This window comes from Phragmites australis, chromosome 1 (assembly GCF_958298935.1).
Source record: "Phragmites australis chromosome 1, lpPhrAust1.1, whole genome shotgun sequence".
NCBI lineage: Eukaryota > Viridiplantae > Streptophyta > Magnoliopsida > Poales > Poaceae > Phragmites > Phragmites australis.
Window position 1 is genome coordinate 48,981,111 of NC_084921.1, and position 13,811 is coordinate 48,994,921.

General features: G+C 41.1%; 1 protein-coding gene across 2 annotated transcripts; it reads right to left on the minus strand.

Annotated features, from left to right (window-relative positions):
- Positions 1 to 7,548: 7,548 nt before the first annotated feature.
- On the minus strand, positions 7,549 to 12,583 carry LOC133924446 (transcription initiation factor TFIID subunit 12b-like). 2 transcript variants are annotated; one of them, XM_062369984.1, is made up of 8 exons: positions 11,912 to 12,583; positions 10,927 to 11,139; positions 9,943 to 10,452; positions 9,685 to 9,759; positions 9,427 to 9,505; positions 9,269 to 9,333; positions 8,574 to 8,781; positions 7,549 to 7,924 (listed from the first exon to the last, which is right to left on the minus strand). In XM_062369984.1, exons 1-7 carry the CDS (start codon positions 12,455 to 12,457, stop codon positions 8,608 to 8,610), a joined length of 1,662 nt encoding a protein of 553 aa, XP_062225968.1. In that variant the 5' UTR covers positions 12,458 to 12,583; the 3' UTR covers positions 7,549 to 7,924; positions 8,574 to 8,607. The 2 variants fall into 2 exon arrangements, with proteins under 2 accessions (XP_062225968.1, XP_062225959.1); XM_062369975.1 differs by having other exon boundaries at positions 9,943 to 10,455.
- Between the last annotated feature and the right edge of the window lie 1,228 nt (positions 12,584 to 13,811).

Here is a 13,811-nt window from a genome sequence, read left to right on the forward strand (position 1 = left end):
ATTTGAGATAAATAATTTGGGTAAAACCAAATTTTGCTTAAGTCTACAACTTAAGCATATTTCCTCAGGAATAATTGTATACTAGTTTGCATATATCCAGAAGATATTGAAGAAATTCAATATCATTATATCATCTAAATACATATAGTCTCTCAATCCCTTAAAATGGATAAAGATCCATTCAAATCTCAGGATGATGAAGAGATATTAGGATATGAAGTTCCACATCTTAATACCTTTGGAGATCTAATATATCTTGCGAATTGTAACAGACCTGATATTGCATTTAGATAATTTACTAGCTAAATATAGCGCAACTCCAACAAAATACCATTGAGCAGGAGTAAAGGATATCCCTAGATATCTCTAAAGTACAAAAGAATCTTGGTTTATTCTATCAGAAAACTCAAGACATGACTATAGTTGGATATACATATACTGGCTATTTATCTGATCCTTACAATGCCAAATTGCAGACAAAATTTGTATATTTATATGGTGAAAAGCCTTTTAATATAAGTCATCAAAATCATAATTCCGTGGCTACTTGCAATAATCCTTCTGAAATAATTATAATTTTATGAAGCATCACGTGAATGTGTATGAGTTCATAGAATGATTAACCACATATAAGAATTGTGTAGTATTAGTTTATCAGAATCATCTAATATTATATATGAAGATAATGTTTCTTGTATTATTGAAATACTTGGCAAACAATGTCATGTGATAATTTTACAGGTTTATTCACAGAGTCTTTACCAATATATTTATTTCTTTTATGGAATTGGTATGAGGTGACTTTATATGCAAAGTTTAGGGGAGTATATCCCTAATACATAACATGTTATGATTCTTAGATCATAAATATTGCACTCTTTTCCTTTACGAGTTTTTCCGATATAGTTTCGCAAATAAAGTTTTTAATGAGACAATATCAATACAAGCAGATACACCACATCATTTTCTCCTAATTTTTTCATTGAGTTTTTAAGGAGTTTTCAATTATATATTACATTATTTATCCTCATATTTTTTTTCTACAGTTTTCAGAGGAGATTTTATTGTATTATATACATATGACCAAATTGATTGAGAGGGAGTGTTGTGACACAAATATTAATGATTAATTAGACACCTATTATGGAAGGATGTCTCCCCCAAAAGAACACATACTGGGAAGGGATGCTTTACCGTAGGGACATAAACTTGTCCCTTCTCTACTACTTAAAAATTGGCTAATGACTTCGTCTGTCTGCCCCCGTCCTTCGTCCAACTCCTCATCTACCCTGTTCCTCTGTCCGACCGCAATCCAACGCCCCCCATCTCCTCAATCCGAGAAAACCAGGATGCCACACCGCCCTCTCACACCTGCAACCAACACCATCCCAACCACAATCCCCTTCCCTCCCCACCACCACCCCTGAACCCTAAAGCATGCAGCACGCACCCAAACACCGAGCCACCGGCCCAGCAAGCACCATGGCGGCGGCAACGACATAGCAACATAAATCCGTTGGGGCGAGATCATGGAGGAAAATGGTGGCGACCTCGACTTTCTCCTCCCACATCTATAGCCCACGGCGCATGGCCACCTTGCCCAGTCACCTCTCCTACCCTCTCTCCTTGCCGCCTCCTCCTCCACGCATCATCATCCGCTGCTTTTCCCTCGTCGCCTCACTCCCTCTTCTCTTTCATCTTTGCCCTCTCCGTCGTCTCTCTGGGGGCCAGCACCATTGTCTTCCCAGCTGCCAAATGGATCATTCTGCTCTGCCACATCCATAGTGCCTAACCAGCCCTCACTGCTCCGCTGCCTCCTAGTGCTTCCGCCTGTCCAACCTCACACTATTGAATACCCATTGTTGCCATCTGCTCCTTGCTTGATGTGTAGAGAGGTAGCTCTCATTCCGCTCTGAGCGAAAGGGCTACACTTCATGGGTGTGGCGGGTGGGAAGGTGGCCACTGCTCCCCAGCTGCTCAGCACCCCCTTTACCTCCTAATGCATCCGTCGCCTGTTTTCCAGGGAGCCGTCATCGGCACTGGTGCACATGATAGCAAATGTGTAGGTGTTGTTCGTGGGACCCCTAGTGTACGACACCACAACGATGTTGTAGTGATTGGGTGTTGTCCGTGGGACCCCAAGTGGTCGACACCACGATGGCGCTATGGTCATCGACGATGGTTTGGAGGGCGCTGGAGTGGGCCGCGGTGAGGGCCACGCTGTGTTGAAGTAGCAGTATGTTGCCTCGCCGTGGAATGGTGCTGCCAGCATGCTACCTCGATGCGATGCCAACAAGGAGGAAGGAGATGAGAAGGAGAAGGGATGGGAGGGAGGCTGCGTAGGGAGTAGAAACTCACCTCTTGTCTTCCTCATCTCACATCACCCCTTTGATCTCTTCTCTCTCTTCCCGTACTCCCACACCTCAGCTGGAATAGACCACCATCCATATAGTCGCAGGACATGCCGTAGCAGTCACCGATCTCCACTTCCGGCATGGTAGGACCATGGATTTTACGAGCACATCGAGAAGCCATTCCCCACCTTGGTACACCTCCTTCCCTTTGCTACTCTTTAGATTCAGCTAATTTCTCAGTACAATTTTGGATTTTCGTTGGAGTAATGGGTGATGCGGCTCACTCAGTGTTGTGGTGGATTCTCATCGGCTACGCGCAAGGTTGGTGGGGTTGGAGAAGTGGCTCAAGTGGACGGATGCCGAGACAGAGGAGGATGTTGTTGTGTGGTACGATGTTGTGCCTAAGGCCTCATTCAGTTTCACGTCCCAAATTCATAATCACATAATTAAATTTAATTATGCATCATTAGCATCATGATTAGTTTTGAGGCAATTTATTTTGGGAACGTTAGTGCAATTTGTTTTAAGTCAATCGGACGAGAGAAAGAATTTTGGGAGAGAAAAGAATAAAATTCACAGTTAAAATGTACCCTTTTCTCTAACACGTGGGCCCCACATGTGGCCCCATGATCCATCTCTCCCTCTCTATGGGCAGTAGCCCAATTACTCCCTCAGCTCCCCACTCTCCCCGTGCTCTCTCTCTCTCTCACTCCCATGCTCCCCACCGGCCACAAGAGCAAGGAGCTCTCTCCCTCCCTCCCTCTCAAGCTCCCTCTCTCCTTCTCCCTCAAAATCCCACCTCAAGAGAAGGAATCGAGGTGTGGTACTCATGCGTTCACAAGCCTATGAGGTACGCATCCATCCAATTCATTTTTGTTTTCCCAAAAGATTCGAGCCGATTTTGATGTCTTTTGGTGTTCTTGGTTGAATCACAAGGAGAACCGTCATCCTTCCTCTTTCTAAGCTTTTCCCCCTTTAACCGATAGTCCCCAACCTCGGCAAAGCATCTTGGGTGAGTCTTTAGGCTCCCATAGCATAGATGCACATTTTGGTTGGATGAATCCTGAGTTTGAAGCTTCGGTTGCAAAGTTCTTAAGTTCTTGAGCTTTGGATCTAAAATGAGAATTTGGGTGAGTTTGGGGTTAGGAGTCATGTTGCTAGGTTGGTGAGTGAGTTCTAGACTCTATAAACTCTCTCAAATATGTTATCCCTTTGGTTTGGAGAAGCTCACAAATCAAATCGGTCAAGATTTCCCCCTTGAAGCAGTCTCTCTGGACAACCAAGATAATCCGAATTGACTCGGATACTTCGGGTAAACCTGGAGAAAACCCATTGAATTGTCCTCAGGAACTATGGTGATTTAGGGTGCAATTCGAGCCTAGAACCCTTTGTATAGTGTATATCCATGTTTTGGTGGAATAGATTTAGCATGCGAGTTGAATCGGCCGGGGAAAATACTTTAGAACTCAACTCGGCTAGAACCCGGATAGTCCGGATCAACCCAGAGTGTTCGGCCCAATTCGGAGTATCCGTACTCGACCCAAAGGATCCGGGTAAATAGTTGAGAGCCCCACTCGGAGCCTCGCCTAGAGTGTCCGGCCCAATCCAGAGTATTCGGACTCACTCAGAGGTTCCGAGTTATTTAAAAATTGCTAATCGAGAGCTTTCACCCGGAGGTTCACCAGGAGGTTCCAGAACCCGGATACTCCGAGTCCAACCTAGAGTCTTCGACCTCTTGTTACTTTTCTGACGTTGTTTAGAACGCAAGTTTCATTATTCCTCTGTATGTCTTACACCTTTAGCTTGTTGTTATGCATATTATAGCATACATTGTACACTTTATTCATTCTCATCATTGCACTCGTTCTTCTTTAGTGAACGAAGAATCGGAGCTTGTCGTGACCGTGGTTGAAGTCAACATCAATCTACTCGAGTTTTGCGAGTGTTGCGCGGGTAGCATAAGGCAAACCCTAGGGCAGCAAAGCAAGCATCTAAGCATAATTCTCTCCTATTAATTTGGATCATATGGGTCATATGTGATAAATTACGTTTTATGTATGTTATACATGAGTTCGAGTCGATGTCGGGTGTATGATGGGTAGAACCTATGTTGATGCACTAATTCTCCTATCTTGAATAATTGTTGATTCGTATTCTTGTAGCCTAGGTTTAATATGATGTCATCTAACTTAAAATGTTATTCGTGGTGCTTAGCAAGTGCTTAGGTCCTCGGTAAAAGTCGAGTGGTGAAATATTTCATCGTTTGCGAGCATAGGCTTTAACTTCTTGTACAATGATCATAATGATAGGTTGATGGTGTCAGTTGGATGAGTGGGGTGGATAAGGTGAGATGTGGGTGGTGTTAGGGGTGTTTGTCCTACCCGGATGTAGAGTTCCCCTGGGTAGGTCGGGAGAGGGACCCAGACACCGTAGGCCGCTTGCATCGTTTAAGCACTGGTAATTGTTGCAGTTGGCTTTAACACTTTCTGTGCTTACTATATGTCGTATATGGGAATGATAAGCTGATTACCTTTGTAGCTGTGGCTTTTTTTACGTGCGGGTCGATGGTGTCGGGCATGAAGCCGATTGGGGTATCCAGTTTGCTTTGAGAGTAGTTCTAGATGATCTCTGTACCTATTGGCGCAAGATCAAACAGTCAGAGCTTATTAGAAAAAGGTGTACATAAGTACCCCTTTGTATGGACTTGTCTGATCATGCAAACCGTATGGTCCTCAAGTCGTGTAGGTAAAGGAGTACCCCTACAGGGTGTAAAAATATTTTGAAATGCCGTGCTCTTGGTCATGAGCATATTTTTATCCATTTGCAGCAGTCGTAGAGTTACGAATATTGTTTGGTATGGTTGAGATGTTGAGATGGTTCGTTATAGATATCACTACTATGGTTCATTTTACATTATGTTCAATTGATATTTATGGGCTAGTTTATTACTTTGGTTAAGTATAGATGCTCACATATGTGGCCGTATTCTTGTGCCGATAGGTTAAGTAAATTCATATACAAAATGCAAAAAATCCTCTAAAAGTCACTTGGATTTTGATCCCCTCCAAAGTTATTTTGTTGCAAAAAAACCCTAAATATTTGGTTTTGTTGCAAAAACACCCCTCATAATTAAAAAAAATTAAAAAAATCACAAAAAATTCTAAAAAAACTAGAGACAATTCTAAGACATTTTGTGAAATTTGTTTCAAAAATAATATCCTTTGCATCATATTTCATGGAGAGTAAGTTTTTTTAAAAAAGAAAAACGTGCGGCTCATTTATTAATTTGAGTTAAATGCATAGTTAATTATTTACTATTCCAAAAATCATGAAACAAATTTTTTAGTCTTCTTACATGATCCTCTATCTTCTAAAAATACATGAAATCTTGAAATAGTTATTGTAACATACATGATTGAGTAAATGTGTTGCAGATAGATTAATTCATAACTAATCCATAACACCCCCAAAATTAGTGAAACCACTTTTATTAGTTTACTTAAAAATTATTTGTGTAGGAAAAATAATGGTAGACATGAAAAAGTTAAAATAACATGAGTTAATAAATGAGTTGCACATTTTTCTTTCCCCCCCCCCCCCCCAAACTTCCAATCTATGAAATATGATGAAAAGGATATTATTTTTGAAAACAAATTTCACAGAAGGTCTTAGAATTTTCTCTAGTTTTTTTAGAATTTGTTTTGTGATTTTTTTTATTTTTTTGAATTTTTGGGGTGGTTTTTCAACCAAGTCAAACTTTTGGGGGTTTTTTTTGCAACAAAATAACTTTTGCGGGGAGTCAAAATCCAAGTGACTTTGTGGGGGGGGGGGGGGTTGCATTTTTCAAAAAATATATGCTAAAACGGGTTATATAAACATAATGATTTGACCATCACGTTAAAGAAAAGCTTAACATGCTAACATATATTTTTATATAGGGCGTATCTTTTTAAAATTGGTTTCACTTCATTCAAAGTTTTATTAATTATCCATGATTTTTACAAAGCTCACAAGCATAAAGTGAACATGTTAAGAGACAACACTTCAATTAACTTTTTTTTGTCTACCATTACTTTTCCTACATAAATCATAGTATAATTAAACTAATAAAAATAGTTTCACTAATTTTGGAGATGTGATAGGTTAGCTATGAATTAATCTAGTTGAAACACATTTTCACTAATTTTACATGCTAAAATAACTATTTAATGAGTTCATGTATTTTTAAAAGACATAAGATCATGTAAGAAGACTAATAAAATTAGTTTCAAGATTTTTGGATTAGCAAAGAATTAACTATGCATTTAACTAAGTTTAGTAAATACATTTTCTCACCGAAAATATTCAAATTTTTATTAATAGAAATACTTTTATCATGTAGATCGTGTTACATGGAAAAAAAATTATCTCACTTGATTTGAAGCACAGATGAATTAGTTATTGATTTTAAGGTTGAGCTATTTTTTAGGGGTTTTTTAACCTCACTAAAATTAAAGAAATGCGCTCGGCAAATCAAAAAATTTGACTGATTTTTGACGAATTTGTTCAATATGTGAAAAATTTGCTCAGTAAATCAAAGAAATCACTCAGTTTTTGGTTGAATTCAACCGGTTTTCGCTGACTCTATTCGCTTGGTTTTTGTCTCTGATTTACAAATTTGGCCAAGTAAATTTGTCTGAATTCTCACCGAATTTTCCAGTTTTCACGAATATCAAAAAATTGTTAGGTCCCGATTTGTAATTGTCAAACAATTTGTAAACCCTGACTGAAACACAAAACAAGAGAAGCACAAAAGTAACTATTGCGAGACATTAAAATACAACACAGTTGAAGACCTGTGTCCTACCTCCACATCCTCTAATCCTCGCCTCCCAATCCTTGCCTCCATAGCCCCTGTCCAGCACCACCCCATCATCAGGCACCATCGAGTTCCCCTGACATGCCTCCCGTTGCATCCTCAAGGATGATCTCCGTGTCGCTTCAACGATGGTAGTTGATTTTAGAAGAATCAACAATATTATCATATATAAATTTTTAGCTCACATTGTAACACATGGCCATTTAACTAGTCATTCTATATAAATTAAACATAACTGCAATGAAAAAAACGATTAGTTCATTCTCTATCTGATGTCTATTATCTCGTTTACTATCATAGTACAAATCAACTTGAAGGCTGAAACGGCGACGCCGCTGACAGAACTGCTCACTCGTATTTGCTCAACAAATGTCCGTAACAACCGACGAAGCATGACATTACGCCTTACAGCTTACAGGCAACTTCTGGGCTGGATAGTCACTCAAATACACCTTGACATCAAAATTGAAAGGTAATGCCCCAGTTGCAAAAACATTTATATACAACGGACGGGGGCAGCTACATAGACAAAAAAGTAAAGTTACAAGTAACCTTGCATGAGTCTGGTTAACAATCGGTTAGTCAGCGACTGCTTTTCCTGTAAGCACACGAGCATCTGCCTTTAACCCATAGATGCTCATGGATTTGTTGTGCTTCCATTTGCTAGCAATCCTCGAGTTAGAGCCTACCGGTGGGTTGCATGTAGAATGTCCTGAAATCTTCAAACGGTTAGTTGCTAGAAGAATTAGAACAAGTACTAGTCAATAGATAGACAGGCCAGCATAGTAATGTCCATTTGTACTATTGCTAGCTGAGATTGTTAGAGCAGGCCGTACAGTTGATAGATTGACTTCCAGATATGTTTGTCTGAGCTTCTGTTTTTGGATTTTTCTAAAAAGTTATGCTTTTAGTTTGTCTAAAAAGCTACTTTTGAAAATAGACTGTTGACTTCTATAATAAATTTTGAGCTTCTCAGCACATAGTTTCTCAGAAAAACGTCTCTCAGTATGCTTTTCAACTTTAATTTATTTTCCACAGAAGCAGTCTTTTGACTTCTACATAAATCCGTTTGTTCTGGCTTCTGTATTCTAGTAGCAACAAAAGCAGAAGCAAGAAACAAATAGGACCTCTCGTAAGTTGCTTCACTCCTAATCGAAGATAAAGCTTCTTTGTGCTAGAAAGGGCTAATAATATTGCACCATCATGCGTATAATACAAAAAATCATCACCAGGAAATTCAACTTTCGAGGGGTTAGCAAACATATACAGTATTCCAGTTTGATAGGTGAAATATCATCACATTACCAAGCATTAGCATCTAAAATTAGAAAGAAAAGCATATATCCACTGAATGAACTTACAGTGAATTTCCTTCGATAGAGAACAGCATAACACTTAGAAACGAGGCACTTTCGACAGAGGGCCCATTGTCTGCATCGGTGAAGGCTCTGCAACCTGAGATCTTATTTGATGGTTGCCAGCCGAATTATTAGTAATAAGTTTATTGTTTGTGCCTCTAATACCAGCAGCATCACTTTCCGGCTGTTGGGGATCCACCAATGGCTTTACCTGTTGCAATATAAGAATCGAATCAACCTTTTGTTTGTGCACGGTAATTCTGGGACACAATTTCAATTTTACAAAATACTTGTAGAGCCTACATTATACTCCCTCCGTTTCACTATACTTGTCCATGGCCTCAGGAGAATATGTTTCAAAATGTTTATCCATTGAGGAAATCAAGAGTATAGCTATTGCAATATTTCCACTCTCTACCCTTAATTAAATGCTTTGAAAGAGGGAAAGCTGTATCGTGTTAATTAAAAGGGGTATGGATGGTCATTTCTCATTGACTCTTTCTTGGACCAAATACTTCCTTGGTTAGTGTGCATGGTGGGCTATGGACAAACATTGTGAATTGGAGGGAGTAAACTCATAAAATTCACTACAATAGCCAGGATGTTGGTGCCCATAGATAGAGGAAACCAAGTATTGTGGCTCCAAGCAAGATGGTTTCATGAAAAACAACAGAATTCACAAAGTGATGTGATCTTACAGGATTTTTTTGAGGATTATTGTCCTCCCTTGAGAAACCAGGAACAGACAAATGCCAATTTCTTTCTGCATGATATCAATATTGAATTCAATAAGCAAAATAACCTGTAGCATGTTTGTATGCACATGTGTTCGTGAGAACGAGGTGAAGCTACTGACCTAAGTGCAGCAACACATCCTTGGCTTCCACAACTGATGATTTCCTGTGCTTTGCCAAGGTGCAAGCAAATGCAGTCACCTAAAGACAAGCAATGTCAGCTGTATCACAAGATATCTCCAGCAGATAAAATATGATTGAACTTAGAAGATGAAGATACTCTAGTTCTGAATTTGATAGGAAATTATACTTTCCAAACAAATAGTATTTCATGACAAGGGGTCCTTCAAAGCATGATTCGTAAAATACAAAAGCATTACCGAGTCGATGAAATCATCAGCAATCTCTAAAAGTAAGTCTTCCACATCAGGGTCAACCTTGCCTTGGGGATCCACCTGTAACAAGAGTTTACAGTTTGAGAACAGACCAAAGTATTGTATTCAACTAAAAATAACAAATGTGCTTCCAAACAAAATGTAGAGGATTCTAACTTTTTCTGAAATTATGACCAGTAACATGAATTACACCAGTCACACAGAAGTTGAGGAGCACAGGCAAGAAAAGGACCAGGTTATCACCTGCGCAACCAGATCTTGTATTTTTCTTTTCCCAAGAAGTTGGCTAGTTCCTTCCGCTCCCTGACTTACACTTCCACCAGTCATAGTTCCACCTGACAAAGGTGTACCCGGCTGTGATCCTGAAAGGTTTGCAGACTTCTGTGAACCAGAGGCTGAAATCCTTGGAGATTGTTGTGGTTGCTGCTGCTGAAACTGCTGTAGAAAATGTTGCTGCTGCATCAGCTGTTGGGCATTGAGATGTGGATGCTGTTGTTGGAATTGTGCAATCTGTTGTGGGCTCAATCCTGTCTTCTGCTGAAGTTGCTGCATCAACAACAACCTCTGTTGCTGCTGATATTGATGTTGTGGAGAAATTGGTGAGGCCATCGATGATTGCATTTGCTTCAACCATTGATGCTGCTGTTGCTGAGGCATAGACATGGCCACCATCTGTCCATTTTGCAATGATCCAGGTAGTTGTGAATTTAATGCTGCAATAGGTGCTGTTCTCGACAAGCCTTGAGCAGCTACCTTCTGGTAAACAAATCAATATAAAAGTTAGCATATAGTCCTTGGAAAAGTAGAACTACCGCATAAACATAATAATATGGTCTATGGCAAATTCTATAAAAAAAAAACTTGATGTAAAAGCAAGTAACATGTAGCAATTTCAGCATAGCACATGTGCAATGCAGGTTTGATAAAGCCTGAATAAAGGAACACGAAGTCTCAACTCTAAACTCTCAATCAGTTTTGGTAACATTATGGAGTGTGGATAAAAGAATATCAATAACAATGTTGTCAACAGACAGTTTATTCCTTCATTCAGCATTCACGTTTTAATATATGTGCTCCCCACAAAAAGAAGAACATTGTTACAATGCAGCATTTCTTAACATTAGAGCGGTAAGAGCGCCAGAAGGCCATGTATACATATTACTAGAACAAAATATAGTTATATAGCTAATTTGTCTTACAGATATAGGCATTAAGCTATCAGAGCACCTGTGGAGATAGTGCCGCTTGCTGAGATGCTTGCTGTGGCCTCATTTGCGCATGGGCAAACCGTTGTTGAGCACCATAGGGAATAGTACCATTCGGTCTGATCTGGTTCATCCCCAAAGTACCCATGACTCCCATGGGCTGCATCCCTTGCAATGCTTGAGCTGCATTAGAAGTATTAAGTTGTGTACCTTGTACCATGCCCTTTTGCCTTGGCTGCAGTAACAGGAACAGTCAATTACTCTCCTATCACCTCTAAGGAAAAAAATATTCTCCTAGTCTTACAAATAGCAGGTTATAGTTATCTTAAACTGAAACATTTTCATCTCAGATCTCACAGTTGTGATTTATAAGCAAAAGTAAAATTGGACAGTGGCATTCCTTTCAACAGGTATAGAAGGTCATTCATAATTTGTGCCATTTTTATCAATAAAAATGAAGTACGTACAAGCACAATTCCAGCTAGAATATATTGCTAAGAGATTCTTTAATTGAGTGTAGAGACAATTTCCTTTCTTTTGCAATGCACCTTCACACCCAACAGGTTACGTCCTTCGATCCTTTCCTTAGTCCATCTAATGGTCTTACAGAAGCAACGAACAACTTCAAGAGAATTCAAGGATTCATGACTCATTTCATTTTAATTAGGCACAGATGGCTAAAGGTAAGTTTGTTCAAGTTCACTTAAAAAGCACCGACTATTCATGTCAACACTTACATATTCAACTTCACTTAAAAAGCATCGACTATTCATGTCAACACTTACATAATTTATTTGTCCAAGCATTTGGCTCATCTACTGTACGATACTATATGAAACTGTTTAGAAAAGTCACCTGATTGAACAGATAAAAAACTAAGGAATTTATAACCACAAAATAAGCGAACATTAGTGATTCACAAATAAAACTCCTGATGTTTATCCTTCCTGCTATGCTGGACTCTATCACTCTATGCATGTGGTGGTGCGCCAAATTCAGAAATTCACCTGCACCATCATCTGCGACTGAAGCCCGAAATGCGTCGCAGATGCCGCGTTCCCCTGGCCTTGCAGCATCCCCAACTGGCCCTGCCCAAGCATGGCCGCGCGCGCTGCCAGCTGCTGCTGTTGTTGCTGGCCCACCTGCCCTCCGCCGCCCGAGAAGCTCATCTGCCCGCCGTACATCCTAGCCGCCATCGCGGCGTACTGCGGGAGCTGGCTAGCGGTAGAAAGGCGGGAGACCGACCCCGAGCGATGGATCTGGTGGCCGAAGCCCCCGGCGCCGGTCGCCGCCTGCGTGGGCGAGGGCGCCTGCAGCTGCGGCGGCCGCGGCGGGAAGTCCGTGGATCCGCCTCCGGAAGCAGCCGCCGCGGACGGGTCGAGCTGCTGCGGGGAGGAGATGTGCGCGGAGAGATCGGAGACGGTTGGGGACGGGGGGATTTGAGGGGAGAGGAGGGGGTTAGGGTTGGGGTTCTGCGGGGTGGATGCGGAGGCCGCGGCGATCTGGTCGGGCTGCGGCGAGGCGGAGGCGGCCACGGGCGGCGGATCCGCCATGGCGGGTGGGGGTTAGTTTCGGCGGCGGTGGTCGGAGACGACGCGGTTTGCGTCGGGGGAGAGGGAAGGGAAGGGGAGGAGCGGGGCAGGTACACTTTGACGTGGCCGCGTAGTCTTTTCGCGGTTGAGTCGGAAGAGGGGTTAGATGCTACCCGGGTCACTGCTGGGTGGGCCCCATGGGATCATTTAGCGGATAAGAAGTCGGTTCGGGTTTGCCATGGAGAAACTTTTCAGTCCGTTCTGAGATACTGACCATTACCACCGACCAGCCCTAGCACAGGGATTGATTATCTAACCATATTGTCAGTTAGTTGATTAAATTGAATTAAAGTAGATTAACGAATGCTCACAGATCAACCCATGTACATCTCTACTCACATAAAAGAGACGTTCTACACCTACATGTCGAAATCGGTCATTGCAACAGTCAAGTTGTGTATTTTGCATATCTATAATACACATTTAAAGACGTTTCTCATGTATTTATGTATTCATGAGCCCCTTTTCTTCCGCACGTGTAACCACTCGCTTTTATGTATGTGCACATTGGTGTTTCCCATTCCTCACTTATAAAGAAATGTCTTGACCATAGGACTTGGAAGAACCACCACAGATGCCATCTAGTAGGTTCTGCCAGTGTTACTCCTGACAGGAATCCACCGAATCGAAACATGGATCATTAGCGATAGGGCGTAGGTTCACATTGAAGCATGGATATGCGGACACTCAAATTTCTTTAAAAATTATACTCTTCCCATGGCATGGCATGGCATCAAGCCCACTTGGGCCAAGCCCAACACGTGGCAATGGCAACGCCTAACGCCAAACTACGTCCTGCTGGCCCAATCTAATGCCTAAACACATGCACGAGTCGAGATGTAAGGCAATGACACTGAGCCTCGCGGCGGCATGAGCATATCTAGATGGGGCGATGTGAGCACGGCAAGGCATGACGCAAGCATGACGGTGCCCGTCGGAGCCACTTCTGAAGGAGTCGTGACCATTGGAGTCACTTATGAAGTAGCTATAAGTTGTAGCGGTTTGATCCTCTTAAATGTCTATTGTCAATTTCTCACATTTTAAGAGGTTTGCTAATTTATTGTTTATAATAGCTTGATCATAATTTCTAAATAAAGACAATTTTCATTCATTGTAGGTGTATACTTAATTAGTTAATTTATGTGCTCAGATGTCATGCTGTCCTTTAGACCTTTACATTTCTTTCCTACTAATACATGAAATGATAGACCAATATGATCATGTACCTTTTACTCGAATAATATATTATTTATTTTACAGTACATGAATTCCTACTAATAAATGGTTTTTCTTCTTTAAAGGGGACTATGAAGCC